Genomic DNA, 17,894 nt, shown 5'->3' with positions numbered 1-17,894 from the left:
TCTCCTTTGGTAGCAGCCTGACAGGTGATTTCTCTCTTTCAGTTTCTCTTTCTTTCAGCAGATAGGATGGAGGCAATGAAGGCTGGTAGCTCAGGTTTCTCTCTCTGGCCAGGTTTCAGCAGGGTGTGGGAGATGATAGAAGGCAATGATCAAACTAGGTTCCAGCTTCTTGCTTCTTGGCTCTTCTTAGCCCTGCTATTCTTCTTTAGCAGATTAGTGCATGCATGCAGGTAGCCCCATTCCAAGGTCTGTGTGAGTGGTGCAGCTACATAGGACACACATATTTAAGGGTACAAAATTGCTCCCAGCCCATCATCTTCTCTCATTGATGATGGCAACATGGATAGGGTGGGATGAGGTGCCTGTGATGAGTCACAAAGAGTGCAACTATAGCTCAATACAGTTCTAGATAGAAACAGATAATCCTTTCTTTAGTGAGGAGAGGTGAAGAAAGGTGGCCCCATTAGACACCACTCCTTTTTTTTCCGTTGGGGGAGGGGGAGGAGGAGGGGGAGGGAGGAATAAAAAAATGCTGAAGAAGGCTCCAATTTCTTTCTCCTCCAACAGGCATGCGGAGGAAGAGCTCTGGTTTCTCTTGTTTTTAGCAAATGGAAGAGTAGAGGCAAATGGTCATAGTTTCTATTTATAACATGAGGGCATGGGGGTAAGGGAGCTGGAAATGGGAGGTAGATGAAGACAACTATACATGATCCCAGCTACTCTCTTCTTCAACAAGCTGATGAATGTGATTCTTGTTTTCTCCCCAGTGAGGAAGAGGGTGAACAACTGTGGCTTCTCTCTGCAGTGAATAAGCTGGGGGTGAAGACAGGTACGCAAGTTGTATCTTGGACTTCTTTTTGAAGGGGAGGCACTAAGGAGGTGCTGGTGCTCTCTCTTGCTCCCTTCCCATGTGATGTCTTTGCTGGACTTTGTGCTCCAAAGAAAAACCCCCACTAATTTACACCCTCTGATAGAAGAAAGGTTTATGGTTACCAGGTTCCCAACTTGAGCTTATCTTGGCATGTAGATACAGAGTACAGATCTCTGCTAAATAGCAGGTTATTAATACTCAGCCTCTGTTTTTGGAGCAAGTCTAAGTGCAGGTCAGGAGAGTATCTGGAATCAGGTAGACAGGTCTGATAAAGCAGGTTTGAAGATGGAGTATCCCTGTGGGTTAACACTTGTAGTGTCTAGGTTCTATAGTATGGAGCTAGGTAGCCTTCACTTTGCTGAAAACACTTTCATGTTCTCATCAACTCCTTTTTGAAAAGTTGAAGGTCAATCTTATTCCTTGGAGTGTAGTTATTGGCTTTTACATCAGGTCCCTGTACTGTGCATAGAATTTAGCTCAGTCTACCCCATCCCTCCTCAACCTGACATTAGTTTTCCAAAGCTAATCTGTAGGGATGACTGTGCCTTAAACAGAAGCCACTAAGTGACAGATAAAAGCTGGACTGTATAAAAAACTTTAGAGAAAGGGACATTTAAATTACAACCCCTTGAACCTGTTTTACTGGGAAAAAAAGAGCATCTTGGCCTTCAGCAGTGAGGTTCTACCAGCCTATGTGCAGTAGAGTTGGTTTTTTTTTTAAACTATGTTATCCCTTTTTTTAAAATTATTTAGATATTTATTTTTCAATATAAATCCCTTTTAAGCTTTTCCTGTCAGTGGAGTCGCACAGCATACCATCTTAGGGAACTGCTCCCAGTCACCTTGTTGTGGGCCTGGGACCTGGTTTGGTGATCTGGAAAAATCTCATGGAAGATGAAAAACCTCCAAGCTCTCACCAAAATCAAGATAGCACATGTCCTCTTTGTCAATTTGAGAGCCATGGCAGGTAAGTTGATCTCCGGCAGCAACACTGTCCTTGGATACATCCCGCTTCACCTCGTTCTGTTCAGTGTCATTAATACTTTGGAACTGTAGATGAACATCAGCAGCTGGGGACCCTCCAAGCCAGGAACATCGTAATATAACCTTCTCCTCTAGGAGATCCGCTCCACACTGGATTCTCTCATCGGGTCTCCCTGTTAAGGAGATATGGGTCACAACATTAGATAAAACACTCAGCAAAGTGCTTGAGATATAGAGATCTTCACTGCTAACTAGGAAAAGCAGAGGCATCATTCATAAGAAGCAGAACAGGGATGACCCCTCCCCTCCCACATCAAGGTAAATCCCTTTTAAGCTTTTCCTGTCAGTGGAGACTGTGAATATACGGTAAATATACAAACCAGAGCCATGACATTCAAAGTAGAATTATCAGAACTATTAGCACAGATAATTTACAACTTACTTTTTTTTAAAAATCATCTTTATTCAGTTTCAAAAGAAAGCGGCAACAAAGAGAGGCTAAACGGCACCAAGATAACAAAAAGAAACTATCAGAGCCAAAGGAACAAGGCCTGCAGGAACCATTATATTGTAAGGAACAAATTATAAGCACATCCCCAATCTCACCCTCCTTCCTTCCCCCCTCCCCCCACTAATTCCCAATTCCTCCCTGCCCCCAATCCCAATCCCATGACAATTTACATTTTTAAATCTTATAGTATATGATAATTGCCCTCTACAATATAGGAAATGTTATCATTTTGATTGGGAGTGTTTGTTTTTATCTATGTTATACAGCCTTTTCCTACCTTTCTTATTAAGTATGGGGGGGGGGGAGGCTAGGTTGAATTAGAGACTTAGGGCTCAATATTCTGATTGCACAAGTTAGTGATGCTGATTGGTACCTGTGGTTGGTATTAAGCCCAGATATTCAGTGTTAGGCTTGTTTTCAGTGAACAGGATTGAATATCTGATCTATTTTTAGCAGCTAGAAACTTAGCCAGTCAAGGCAATATTAAGCACTGGCTGACTACGTTTTAGTGGCCAAAGATAGACCAAGGTTTTAGACTTGCTGGGGCCCAAGGCAGAAATTAAGAAGGGGGCCTCTTATCCCCTCTTCTCCCTGTTCCCTCTCCCAATCTCCCCAGCTGCCATTACTACCACACATAAAATTACTTTAAATGACTTCTTCATACACAAAACACAGATAGATTTTACCAAATACAGAACAAGGGGTCACAAATAGAAATAGAAACTGAACTGGAAACCCCCCAAAATTAAACACAACAAGTACTTCCAACAGTGGAGAAATAAAACCAAATATGAACTTCTTTTTGTACTGAACATACTGGGGTCCCTGGCCCAGGTCTAGGGTTTATAAGTCATTCAAACCGGAAGATGGAAAATCAAGAGAGTGTTGTTAGGATGAAGTTACTTTTCCTGCTCTGTATCCAGCTCAAGTGGGTTCTCTGAGGAAGTACAGTTTAAAAAAATACAACTTCAATGGCATTACAGAAAAAGATAAATAACAGAACTGATATGGGGGTAGAAATACAATCTATAAAGGATGGGAAACAAAAAAAGGAGCAAAACAAAGGGAATGGAGGTACAAGGATCTGATTCTCTTAGAAGTAGAGTGAGAGTCTATTGGAAAGGGAGCAGGAATATCCCAGGGGAGGAATTAAGTACTAAAGGCACCTTTAAAATGGTGTGTTTTAAGAAGAGCTTTAAAACGATCTGTTTTCTTTTCTGACAGGGATGGGAAGAATGTTCCAAAGCTGGGAGACTACCCCTGAGAAGCAATGGGGCCAGATGGTGTACATCACACTTTTTGGGCTTGCGAGCTACTTTTAAAATGACGAAGTCAAAATGATCTACCCACAATAAAATTTTAAAAAACACAAAGCACACTGTACGCAGAGAAAATGTTAATTATCATTTATATTCTTCCAAAGAGATCAAGGCAGATGATTTTATGCAATGTCACTTCAGTAACAAGTATACAAAAATAGACAAATATACCCCCTCCCTTTTTACTAAACCGCGATAGCGTTTTTTAGCGCAGGGAGCTGTGCTCTCGATGCTCATATGCTCCCTGTGCTAAAAACCATTATTGCGGTTTAGTAAAAGGGGCCCATAATGTAAAATATAGACAGCAGATATAAATTCTCAAAATGGCCACATTTTGATCACAAAATTGAAAATAAAATCATTTTTCCTACCTTTGTTATCTGGTCATTATTCAAATCTTGTTGGTCCCCGGCTCTAGTTGTCTTCTGATAACTTGCTTGCCAGGGTCTCCTTTTTTCTTCTTTCTCCGTGCTAACCATCCATCTTCTATCTCTGTCTTCCCCTTCCGTTTCCCTTCCCTCCCCTGGAAGTCTGGCATCTTTCCTTTTTTTCGTCTCCATCCACAGATCCACATTTTCTCAATTATCCTTTCATCTAGCATCTCTCTCTCTTTCCCCACCACCCCAGGGTCCACCATCTCTCCCTTTCTTTTCCCAACTACCCTCCTATCCAGTATCTCTATCCCCCCTCCACACCATCCCTTGTGTCCAACTTGTCTCCCTTTCTGTTCCTTCTCTTCCTAAATCCCATTGTCCACCATCTCTCTCCCACTCCTCTGTTTTTAGACCCATTATTTCTTCCCCCAAAAGTCCGGCATATGCACGTCTCTTTGAACCCCCTTCTCTCCCTCCCTCCCTTCTACACCAGGACTACTCCCCCCGGAAGGCCTGCGTGTTCCTCCCTGGCCTCCCGCGCATCCCTTTACCTAATTTTAGCAGGGAGCAACCTGCAGAGAGGATTGCCAGTACTTTAGCAATCCTTGCAGGTTGCCATAGGCTGCAGGAACTGTCTTCCCTCTGCCGCTATCCTGCCTCTGACACCAAACTTGAACTTCACATGCGCCTCCATAGAAGTCGGTAGGAAGGTGTAAGATGATCGAACTTCTTCAACCCACAAAGTAGCCTGACCACAGCATTTTGTACCAGTTGCAATCGCCGCATATTCTTCTGGTGAATTGCCAAATAGGCGATGTTACAGTAATCAAGTTGGCTCAGCATAAGGGATTGAACCAGAATTCTAAATGTTGAAACATCAAAGTATGCTCTAATGGACCGAAGCTTCCAGAGGGTGTGAAAACTCTTTCTAATTAAGGAATCCACCTGGTCTTTCATGGTCAGGCTCTGGTCCAATGTTACTCCCAATACCTTCATAGTAGATTGAATAGGATAGCTAAGATTACTGATGCACATTGATGTTTTAGTGTTAAGCGAGTGTGGCTAAGCTACAAAAAAATTTGGTTTTTCTGGATTAAGCTTTAGTCTGAATTCAATCATCCATTGCTCCATCAAATTTAGTACTTCTGTTGCTTTAGGGGTAGCGTCCGAGAAAGAGGTAGTGAATGGGATAATGATCGTAAAGTCATCTGTGTAGCTAAATAATTTTATCACCAGTTGGGACAATTGCGCACCTAATGAAGACATGTAGACATTGAAAAGCAATGGGGATAGTGGCGACCCCTGAGGCATGCCAGATGGATTGCTCCATGTATCAGAGAGATTGTGATTAAAACGTACTTGATAGGTGCGGGATATAAGGAAACCTCGAAACCAGTTTAACACCTCTCCTGTGATTCCAATTGCGTCTAAGCATTGTAACAGTTTCCCATGGTCTTCCAAGTCGAAGGCAGAACTCATGTCAAATTGCATGATCAGGGCGTTAAGGCCTTTACTGAACAAGAAACGCAAATTATCCAAGATAGCCGCCATTACCGTCTCAGTGCTACACAAAGGCCTAAAAACGGATTGAGTTGCATGCAGAAGAGAGAACTGGTCAAGATATTCCATCAATTGGGTATGTACCAATCCTTCCATAATTTTTACAATAAATGGAATGGATGCTACTGGTCTATAGTTGGTTACTGATGCTGGTAATTCTTTACGATTTTTTGGAATTGGGGTTATTATAATATGACCATTATTAGTGAGGAATTTTCCATTTTTTAAGTTATTGGTTAAATAATTCAGCAAAGATAGTTTGAATTTTAATGGAGCTGCTTTCATAATTTCTGGGGGACATGAGTCCAGAACACAGTATGATTTAGAATACTTGTTATATAATTTGATATAATATTCCATAAGTCTTGAAAGGATCTCCAAATCATGTCCGCTGGTGTTTCATTTCCTTGTATGTTAGTTAGTTGATGTTCGTATATGTCAATTGTCGAACAGTTATTTCTTAGGTTTTTAATTTTTGAATCGAAATGCTATGCTAAATCATTTGCTGAAGGTGGTTTAATATTATGCATGAGATGAGTGTAACGTGTGGTGTCAAATAAATTAGTAACCAGGTTAAACAATTCTTTTGTATTGATTCCTTTTGAGCTAGTATTAGATGAGTTAATTTTGGATGAGTAAAAAGCTTTACGTTTTTCTTTTATCAGCTATTTGTAGAGTTTTATGTTGGATCTCCAATTGTTCCGGTCTGACAGTTTTCCCGTTTTTTTCCAGATTCTTTCCAATCGTCTTACTGATTGTTTCATTTTTAGGAGTTCGGTGTCGAACCATTTGTTGTATTTATTTGAGCAGCTTTAACTTTTCCATTAAGGGGCAATTTTATTTAAAATGGATGTGCTAGTTTTCATCCAGTGATCATAGAAATCAACCCCTTCTCCTGTCTCCGCTTGTAATTCATATTGTGACCAATATTCCTCTGGATTGATATGACCCCTTGTGAGGTATTCTCTTTTTACCCATGGATGTGTTTTAGATTTTAAGTGAATCCAGATTAAATTGAAATAATAAGTAAAATGATCAGACTAGATATCATGGTACCAAGTACCATCAGATAGAGAGATGGAAGGGTCTAAAATCACATTTGTGGACATAGCTACCACATCTAAATGATGGCCTTTTTCATGTGTTTGTGTGGGTAAAGGGAGATTATAATTAAGCAAGAATAAAAAGTTTTTGAAGTCTTTCGTATCTGGATTGTCCTCTTGTTGATTATTCACGATTTTTTTCCACAGGCCCCCCCCCCCCCCAAGAATTGTTCATTGGCAGCCTGCATCGGAAAAATACGGCCCCTGGACTTGGATCGGGGCGAGAATGGAGGCAATCGGAGGAGGAGGGAAGTGGTCAGAGGCGGAAGGGGGGCGATTGGAGGAGGAGGAGGCGATCGGAGGAGGAGGCAAGCAGCCGCCCCAGGAGCACGGACCTTACCTGGTACTCTAGCGGTGACGTGGGGCAGGAGTGATCTTCCTACATTCCTGTCCCATGCAGAGCCATGCTGTGAGTTCCTGTGGTCTCATGAGACTATAATGGGAGTTCCTGTTGTAGTCTCGTGAGACCACGGGAACTCACAACACGGTTCTGCATGGAGCACAAATGTATGAAGATCGCTCCTGCCCCGGCTGTGCCCCTAACCCACGCGAATAGGGAGGGAGAAGACACTAACTGCATGGTTAGGAGAGATACTAACTGCATGGGTCAATGATTGGTTGAGTGGCAGACTTCAGAGGGTGGTGGTTAATGGTACCCTCTCTAAAACATCGGAGGTGACCAGTGGAGTGCCGCAGGGCTCGGTCCTGGGTCCACTCCTTTTCAACATATTCATAGGGGATCTGACTCAAGGGCTTCAAGGTAAAATAACACTATTCGCCGATGACGCCAAACTATGTAATATAGTAAGTGAATGTAGTTTACAGAATTATATGGCGCAGAATCTGCTTACATTGGAAAGTTGGTCCTCAACCTGGCAGCTAGGCTTCAATGCTAAGAAATGTAAGGTCATGCACCTCGGAAGCAGAAATCCATGCAGGACGTACTTCTTGAACGGAGAAACTTTAACTAGGACTTCAGCAGAACGAGATTTAGGAGTAATCATCAGTGCAGACATGAAAACTGCCAATCAAGTGGAGAAGGCTTCATCTAAGGCAAGGCAGATATTGGGTTGTATCAATAGAAGTTTCGTCAGCCGAAAGCCTGAAGTCATAATGCCGTTGTACAGGGCCATGGTGAGACCTCATCTGGAGTACTGTGTGCAATTCTGGAGGCCACATTATAGTAAAGATGTGCGCAGAATTGAATCGGTTCAACGGACGGCCACCAGGATGATCTCGGGGCTCAAGGGTCTCTCGTACGAAGAGAGACTGAACAAATTGCAGCTCTACACTCTTGAGGAACGTAGGGAGAGGGGAGACATGATCGAAACATTTAAGTACCTCACGGGACGTGTCGAAGTGGAAGATGATATTTTCTTTCTCAAGGGACCCTCGGCCACAAGAGGGCACCCGCTCAAACTCAGGGGCAGAAAATTTCATGGCGACACCAGAAAGTATTTCTTCACAGAGAGAGTGGTTGATCATTGGAACAAGCTTCCAGTGCAGGTGATCGAGGCAGACAGCGTGCCAGACTTTAAGAATAAATGGGATACCCATGTGGGATCCCTACGGGGGTCAAGATAAGGAAATTGGGTCATTAGGGCATAGACAGGGGGTGGGTAAGCAGAGTGGGCAGACTTGATGGGCTGTAGCCCTTTTCTGCCGTCATCTTCTATGTTTCTATATAAAGTTTTCAAGATTACAATGCAAAAACCTCAGCCAAACAATGAATAAAGAAAGGGGGAAGGAGTAGGGGGTGCAGTGGGAGAGGAGAATACTAAATTGCTGATGTGCATACAGCAGCCTTACTATATTGCTGATGTGCATACAGCAGTCCCTTATCTAATCAGAGATTTTCCTAATCACTAAACTAAAACTAAACTAAACCTTAAGTTTATATACCGCGTCATCTCCACAGAAGTGGAGCTCGACACGGTTTACAGGAATTAAAAACAAAGAAAGGAGCTCCAATGGAAGGAAGGAGGGCTTGGTAAACAGGAAGGGGAGGGGGGAGGGGGGAGGGGGAAGTTACATTTTGGAGAAAAGCCAGGTTTTCAGATGTTTTCTGAAGTGTTGTAGGGAGGTCGAACTCCGAAGATGGGCAGTAAAGCTGTTCCACAGTTCGGTGATCCTGAAGAGGAGGGACGTTCCAAGTTTTCCTGTGTGGGAAATGCCCTAATCACATCACCCTAATCACATCACAATGGCAGTAGCTTACATACTTACAGGAAATGTTGAGGGTCAGTGAGTTGTTCTCTTGGCTCACACTGTTGGTAGCTATACAGGTAAAGGCAAGGGCATCACTCCGAGCTAGAGGGCTGATAGTCAGGGACTCATTGCTTGCAGAGAGGTGATAACGTGGATCTGAGGGTAGGGAGGTCCCATTATAGCTCCAGAAGAATCTGGGCTCATTCCCCAGGGCTGTGCATGTTAGGTGGACAGAGTCCTCACCTGCCCATAAATATGCAGATGTGATGTTACTGCTGATGGTCACATTTGAGATTCTGTCTGCCAAAAAAGTCAAAAATATGGATCATGTAATATAGCATGTTCCAGATACCAGACTTCTGTGACATCTTGTTGACTGATATAGCTACCTTGGTATCCGTGTGGATTTTAAACTTAGATTTGCATTTTTAAAATAATAATATTAAGAACATAAGAAGTTACCGCTGCTGGGTCAGACCAGTGGTCCATCGTGCCCAGCAGTCCGCTCCTGTAGCGGCCCCCAGGTCAAAGATCAGTGCCCTGAGACCAGCCCTACCTGCGTACGTTCCAGTTCAGCAGGAACTTGTCTAACTTTGTCTTGAATCCCTGGAGGGTGTTTTCCCCTATAATAGCCTCCGGAAGAGCGTTCCAGTTTTCCACCACTCTGTGGGTGAAGAAGAACTTCCTTATGTTTGTACGGAATCTGTCCCCTTTTAACTTTAGAGAGTGCCCTCTCATACTCCCTACCATGGAGAGGGTGAACAACCTGTCTTTATCTATTCTGGCAGATGTTGGAGTTGTTGATACACCAATTATAATGCTGAAACTACACCAATTATAATGGACTGAAACTACACCAATTATAATGCTGTCTGGATATACAGTACTACCCCAAAATTCACGGGGGTTCCGTTCCAGAAACCCCCCCGAATTTCAAAAAACCACAAATGTGGTTTTTTTTTGCCTTTCAAAAAGCAGGGGAAGCAGGAGAAGGCAGCTGGAGAGGGCAGCTGGAGCGCCGGCAGATGAAGAAAATCACTCGTGGTCTGCTCTGACCACCTCTTCCTGTAGTGAAGTCGGGCTACACCAATCAGCAGCTGCTTTGACAAGCAGCTCCTGATTGGTGTAGCCCGACCTTACTACAGGAAGAGGTGGTCGGAGAAAACCACGAGTGAGTGAGTCCGTGAACTGCAAATTTGCGGGGGAACACTGTAATACACATGTCATATCTTAGGTTTCTTTCTTCACTTGCGTTAATACTGTATGTGAATCTTCAGACACCTACAGTAGGAGTAAGAGCAGTGCCATTAGTAACTAATGTAATGGAGAGGGGGGATTCTTATGAAACATTATGCATGTCTTTTTTTAAAAGACAATATATATGGCTTTTTTCATACCTTCTCACTGTTCCTAGGAATGTCTTGCTGATTAATTATTCATTTACCCCCACCCCTTTTAAAAAACAGCACTAGCGTTTTTAGCGCTGGCAGCGGCAGTAACAGCTCCGATGTTCATAGAATTCCTATGAGCATCCGAGCTGTTACTATCGCAGCCAATGCTAAAAACGCTAGGACAGCTACGTAAAGGATGGGGTTATTTATGTTTGTAAATGGTTATAATTCACTTTTTTTATGCTTTTAAGTGATTTTAATTGTTGTAGTTATTTATGTTTTTTTTAATATGATTTTAATTCATTTGTCACACAGGCATCCATATAGAGCAGAGGGGTAGCCTCATTTTTAGAGCACTCAGTTGAGATTCAGGGAACCCAGGTTAAATTCCACTTCAGCTGTTTGTAATGTTAAAAAACAATTTTGTGAGCCCTCCAGGAACAGAAAAATACCTATTGTGCATGAATGCACACAACTTCAATAGCCTTCAGGCTTCAGGTGTCTTATAAATGCAGATATAGTAGAGGTACAATATTCAGGTCATCTGCAAACCCAGAAATTCAATGGCAGGCTGTATATGGCAATCAACATTGAATTTATGGCTTTTTTGGGCTGCTAGAAACAATAGCCAGTTAAGTCATAGTGGGCAAAGAGAGACCTGCTATTTATGTGGGTTTATCTAGCTGCTAAACTTAGCTGACCAGCCAATGAGCACTGGTGCTAACCAGCTATGTCACATGACATAACTAGTGACTAGGCTAGCCGCTAAGCGCTAATATTCAGTTGCCATCTCACACTGCATGTCAAAGCAGCTACTGATTGGTGTAGCCCAACTTCACTACAGGAAGAGGCGGTCGGAGAAGACTGCGAGTGAATTTCTTGATCTGCCGGCGCTCCAGCTGCCCTCTCCTGCCTCTCCAGCTGCCTTCTCCTGCCTCCCCTGCCTTTTAATGTATTTATATCCCACATAATCTAATGTTCTTAGCGGGCTACAAAAATACTGAAAACAATAAAATGATTTTTTTTTAAAAAAACTTCAATTATTGCAAGAACCAAATAGGTTTCAATCCTTCACAATTAGCCAAAAACATCAAAGCTCAATAAAAATCCCTTATAAGAACATAAGAAATGCCTTCACCGGATCAGACCGAGGTCCATCAAGTCCGGCGATCCGCTCACGCGGCGGCCCATTTAGGTTCTCTATTTTGAAGACCTGAAATTACCGTATCCCTCAATATGATTTGCAAGAAGGTGTATATCCAACTTGCGCTTGAAACCCAGAAGAGTAGTCTCCGTCACAACATCCTCCGGAAGAGAATTCCAAGCGCCCACCACTCGTTGTGTGAAACAAAACTTCCTGACATTTATCCTGAACCTGCTGCCACACAGTTTCAAGCTGTGACCTCTTGTCCGTGTCACATCTGAAAATGTTAGTAATCCTGCTTCTTGGTCTATTTTATCAAATCCTTTTAATATTTTAAAAGTCTCTATCAAATCGCCTCTCAGTCTTCTCCTCTCGAGTGTAAACAGTCCCAGTTTCCTGAGGCGTTCTTCGTAGCTCAAATTTTTCATTCCTTTGACTAGTTTCGTGGCTCGCCTTTGCACCTTCTCCAACAGAGTTATGTCCTTCTTGAGGTAAGGAGACCAGTGTTGGACACAGTATTCCAAGTGTGGTCTGACCATTGCTCTATAAAGTGGCATTATGACTTCTTCCGATCTACTCGTGATCCCGTTCTTAATCTTATGAGGGTGCCTTCTTGGTGGGGATGCCACTTCCAGGGCCTTAGGGCTCTCGCCAATGGGAGGCCACTCCCATTGCATCCCAGAATGCACTGGGAAGGAGGCCTTAGGTGCCTGGGCCAATGAGGGCCTTAGGCTCTCCCCAGTGTATCCCAGGATGCACCAGGAAGGGGAAGGCCCGCCATTCTGAAGAGGCGATCTTGTTGGCCACAGGGAGTAGGTATCCCTCTGGCTGGACTTGCAGATAAAGGTACATGAGGCGGGGGTCCAGTATGTTTTTGGGGGGGGTGTTTGAGGGGGTGACGGCAGGAAGGAATGGGCATCCCTCCTGTCAGGAGTGGTTTCAGGGGTTCTGGCAGGAGAGAGTGGGCATCCCTCCTGTCAGTTGGGAAGGGAGTCTCTGCAGCAGCTGGCTCAGCTGATCATGGCAGGGGAATTCCCCCTCCTCCATCAGCTGAGCGGTAGGGACTCCCCAAAGCCGTGATTCTGTAACCAGTGCCCTTGAATGATTGACAGAAAATCCAACTTGGCTGCCGGTTACATAATCACGGCTTTGGGGAGGAAGGGGGGGAGAGAATCCCCCTGATACAATCAGCTGCTGCAGTCTAGCGGCAAAGATAAGCGGCTGAAATGTAGGCTAGGGTATTCCGGGTCTACATTTCAGCCATCTATCTTGACTGAATAGGCCTATTCAGTCAAGATAGGCGGCTGAAATGTAGGCCGCCGACTTGGGTGCCGACTTGGACACTGGTTGCAGAATCTGGCCCTAAGTCTTTTTCTGTCCAAGGAGGGCTCCCAATTTAAAAAGAAAGAGCTAAAGTGGGATTTGAACCTGAGTTTCTTGGGTCCATAGTATCTGAAACTCTCATAAAGCCTGATACCCCTTCTTTCATATTCAGGATGCCCACTTTCTCTCCCTCTACCACCCTTTCCACACAGCAACGGCAACGGGCCCTCCTCTTCCCTCCATAGCAATGGGCCCCTACCCAACGACAACAACAACGCCGCCCTCCCCACAGCAACGGGCCCCCACCCGATGACAACGCCGGCCCTCCCCCCAGCATCGACCGATGGCAATGCAGCCAATGAAGCTTGAAGAAGATCCCACAATGACTGCGTCTGCCGGTCCATCCCCCTCTGACGTCACTTACTAGTGCTGCCCGATTCAGGAAAAAAAATTTCGATTCGATTTGATTTTTCGATTCAGTTTTCCTGCCCAATTGGGTGTTTTTTTTAAAACATCCTGGTGGGTTTATTTTATAACCTCTTCACCCTTTTTATAGCCTCTTCATCCCCTTTGCCTTCTCCTAACCACACTGGCATTTTGGTGTAAACAAACAAAAAAGACTTTACCTCTCTCTGTTAAATCCTAGCTCACATTTGCGGTCTAACACCATGTCTGGCAGGATATACGTTTCAAATCTGACATATTGTAATCACAAAACAGAAAATAAAATGATTTTTTCTACCTTTTGTTATCTGGTCCTTATTCAAATTTTGTTGGTCCCAGGCTCTGGTTGTCTTTTGATAACTTGCTTGCCAGGATCTCCTTCTTTCTTTGTGCTAACTATCCATCTTCTATCTCTGTCCTCCCCTTCTGTTTCCCTTCCCTCCCCCGGAGGTCTGGCATCTTTCCTTTTTTTCATCTCCATCTACAGATCCACCTTTTTTCAACTACCCTTTCATCCAGCATCTCTCCCTCCTTCCCTACCACCCCTGGGTCCACCATCTCTCCCTTTCTTTTCCCAACTACCCTCCTATCCAGTATCTCTATCCCCCCTCCACACCATCCCTTGTGTCCAACTTCTCTCCCTTTCTGTTCCGTCCCTCCCTAAATCCCATTGCCCATCATCTCTCTCCCTCTCCTCTATTTTTAGACCCATTATTTATTCCCCCCCAAGTCCAGCATATGCACGTCTCTTTGAACCCCCCCCCCTTCCCTCCATCTGTGTACTTCTATACCAGGGCCATTCCCCTAAAGGTCTGTCCCCCCTGAAGGTCTGTCTCCCCCCTGAAGGCCTGCCTGCCCCCCCAAAGGCCTGCACCCAAGGCTTGCCTATCCCCCCTGAAGGCCTGCACCCCACCCCTGAAGTCCTGCACCCAAGGCCTGCCTGTCCCCCCTGAAGGCCTGTATCCAAGACCTGCTTGTCCCCACTGAAGGCCTGCTTCCAAGGCCTGCCTGTCCCCACTGAAGGCATGCTTCCAAGGCCTGCCTGTCCCCCCCTGAAGGCCTGCATCCAAGGCCTGCCTGTCCCCACTGAAGGCTTGTACAACCCCCCCCCCCTCCCGGAAGGCCTGCGTGTTCCCCCTGGCCTCAATTTACCTCAGTTCATCAGCCTGCATAAGATCACTAGTGTTAGCGATCTTTGCAAGCTGCCATCGGGTCCTCAAGCTGCCTTCTCAGCCTTGGTCCCGCCCCTCCTCTGACGCCCTAAGTATGCTAAATGTGCATTTCACTATACCTTGCAATATATTATTTTTCCTTGTAATATATCAGTTTTTCTGGACCTTGAAATGTATCATTTTTCTGGCCTGTCTTTCTCTCAAGAAAATAGTGACTGCAATAAGGTAATCTTTCTCCTATGTAAACATAATTCTTTTCATAGCACAAGAGACATATAATTCTTTTCATAGCACAAGAGACATATGAGTAGAATGAAAATAATGGAGAGACATCCACCTGTGACAGGTTATAAGTGGGAGATATAACAAATGTAAACTCACCGTAGACTTTTACTACTATTATTATGGCTTCTTGTATTCCATTTGCTTGAATCTGCACGGTGTAATGGCCACTGTCATTTGTATTAAGTCCTGAGATCTCCATGGAGCCGTTTGGAAAGCCACTCAGCCGGCCCTCATAGGGAGAATAAATTTTCTCTGGAGAAATAGCAGTTGGGATATAATTCAGCATCTGATTTTTATCTGTGGTCCCTCCTCTGTACCAGTCAAATGTCTGGATATCTCCAGTGACACCATAGACAGACAGCAGGACATTCTCTCCAACCAGTGGGGTCTTTGGAACTGGGACAATTGATATTTGTGCAGAAATCTGGGGGCTCCACAAACCCAGAAATACTGAAAGAGAAGGAACAAAACGAAGCTGTAAGTGAGATTCTGCTCCCAGCATTAGCTGATCTGACATCACTATGACAATGAAGAGTATAGTGGAAAAATGACAAGGGGCATCTCCATAAAGGCATCTCCATAAAGGCACCTAGGTTCTGTTTTAGCACACTAGCATAATCTAGAATCAATGTGCATAATATTTAGGCATGTGCACTTATGCCTATCAAGAGCCAACACCAAGTGCGTGTGTTTAAATGTGAAAGCTATATATAAATATAGCAAAAAAGCTCATGCCTTGTTTGATTTTCATAAGAACATAAGCAATGCCTCCACTGGGTCAGACCTGAAGTCCATCGTGCCCAGCAGACCGCTCACGCAGCGGCCCAACAGGTTCAGGACCTATGCAGTAATCCTCTATCTATACCCCTCTATCCCCTTTTCCAGCAGGAAATTGTCCAATCCTTTCTTAAATCCCAGTACCGTACTCTGCCCTATTACGTCCTCTGGAAGCACATTCCAGGTGTCCACCACACGTTGGGTAAAGAAGAACTTCCTAGCATTCGTTTTGAATCTGTCCCCTTTCAACTTTTCCGAATGCCCTCTTGTTCTTTTATTTTTTGAAAGTTTGAAGAATCTGTCCCTCTCTACTCTCTCTATGCCCTTCTGTAAAGTGTAAAAGTAAGAAATTCCTTAATCACTCTTTAGCATCTCAGGCAGCCTCTCACGAAAAAGACTTTCACTCATTGCTGCTCACAGCTGATTCTCATAAACATTTCAGAAAACAGCTAAAGACCTATCTTTTCACTAAAGACTACTTAATTCATTCTATTTCATGGATCATGTTTATCATTAATAATCTTTTGTAAATCACGTAGAACTTTTTGGTAATGCGGTTAATAAGTACAATATAATGTAATGTAATGTACAGTTCGTTTAATTCTCAAGGGTGTATGTAAGAGGCATGGTGTGGGCGGGACTAGGGCAGGCTTATGACTTGGATGTTTTTCTTATTTATTAGGACAATAGGCTTACACTGTATATTCTTACAAGGTGCTATTGATTATTCTCCTAAGGTGATGTTGTGGATCACCCTTAATACCTTGTAACTAAGGTGTATCAATCAACTTTTCATGGCCCTCAGAGATGTCACCCAGGGATCAACACGATCATATCCCTCGGCTTTACACACCCAATCGTCATCGGGTCAACTCTAATGTGCAAATAATGTATAAATTTTAACGTTTCTTTTTCTTTTTATCTTTTTTTCTTCTTTCCTTATATGTGTTAAACTCTTATTACTAATCTTAAAACAATAAATATAACTGTGAGTTTAAAGTGGATACTTAGCTTCACCGGGATGGTAAGTTGGTAAGGGATACATATGCCAACATGTTTCACCCCTAAAAAGGGGGTTTCTTCAGGGCTATTATCCCTTTTATGCTAGTTATACACGGCTGGCCACCCGATCTAAGTTTTTTTCAAGATCGGGTGGCCAGCCGTGTATAACTAGCATAAAAGGGATAATAGCCCTGAAGAAACCCCCTTTTTAGGGGTGAAACATGTTGGCATATGTATCCCTTACCAACTTACCATCCCGGTGAAGCTAAGTATCCACTTTAAACTCACAGTTATATTTATTGTTTTAAGATTAGTAATAAGAGTTTAACACATATAAGGAAAGAAGAAAAAAAGATAAAAAGAAAAAGAAACGTTAAAATTTATACATTATTTGCACATTAGAGTTGACCCGATGACGATTGGGTGTGTAAAGCCGAGGGATATGATCGTGTTGATCCCTGGGTGACATCTCTGAGGGCCATGAAAAGTTGGATGTTTTTCTGGCAGGCAAGAGCAAAGTGGAAATGTCCAATCAGATTGGTGCACAAAAAAGTGTCTTTCAACTCATTTGATAAATCCAATGGTCTTTATTAATCCAAAATAGCTCATACATCCAAAGCAACTCAACGACTTGATATGATCATATTTCGGCTACCCGGCCTGCATCAGGAGTCTACGAATTACATACATATAAACAATCATAAGTAAATAAACATAATTATACATTAGAACATGAACAGCAAATATTAAAAATATAAAAACATATATGAAAAAATGATGTTAAAAAACAGCAAAGAATAAAAGCAAATAAAATATAAAAAATACAAAAAAATATATAAAATACGGCATTTATTTAAAACAAAAATCTACTATGTCTGCATGAGTTATAAAACGCTTTTGACCATAACACTCTGCAATAATAATGCATAAATACATAAAGATTGAGAAGAAACATATTAAAACTAATACTCATAAATTATTCACTGATAAATGATCAATGCAAAAAAATATATGATGGAAATATTATAAATGACCGATGGGTTAGTGAACACAAACATAAAAGAGTGAATAAAACTATTTTCAATGTAATAAGATAAATGGCAGACAGTTTATAACTCAAGTGGTCGTCATGAATAGAAAAAATAAAACTAATTTAAATGTAATGAAATGAGTGACAAACAGTTTATAGCACAAGTAATCGTTATGGATGGAAAACATAATATGTATATGGAATGATGTTTTTCTGTCATAATCAAACATTTTAGAATACATCCGGGGCACAATTTGGATGTTTTGGGTTAGATCTGTTTTAACAATGAATACGTGTCAAAAAAGATGCCCAAACTGACCAGATGACCACTGTGAACTTCACATAAAAGATTCATATCTTACCATAACCCCCTTATATTGTATGGTGAGCCCTCCA

At 42.9% G+C, this 17,894-nt stretch overlaps 1 protein-coding gene across 2 annotated transcripts in view; it reads right to left on the bottom strand.

Moving 5' to 3' along the window:
• The window catches only part of LOC117368799 (carcinoembryonic antigen-related cell adhesion molecule 8-like), a 41,368-nt gene that overhangs the window by 21,732 nt on the left and 1,742 nt on the right, over positions 1-17,894 (bottom strand). Inside the window, exons 2-4 of one of the 2 annotated variants that reach the window (XM_033962502.1) lie at positions 14,786-15,139; positions 8,949-9,230; positions 1,789-2,028 (exon numbers count right to left, since the gene is read on the bottom strand). In XM_033962502.1, the coding sequence (XP_033818393.1) occupies positions 1,789-2,028; positions 8,949-9,230; positions 14,786-15,139 (876 nt within the window). The remainder of the gene's footprint in view (positions 1-1,788; positions 2,029-8,948; positions 9,231-14,785; positions 15,140-17,894) is intronic. The other variant, XM_033962503.1, reaches the window with a different exon arrangement.

The sequence above is a fragment of the Geotrypetes seraphini genome, chromosome 11 (genome assembly GCF_902459505.1).
Source record: "Geotrypetes seraphini chromosome 11, aGeoSer1.1, whole genome shotgun sequence".
In the NCBI taxonomy this organism is placed as follows: Eukaryota; Metazoa; Chordata; class Amphibia; order Gymnophiona; family Dermophiidae; genus Geotrypetes; species Geotrypetes seraphini.
This window is presented reverse-complemented; position numbering and strand designations above follow the sequence as displayed.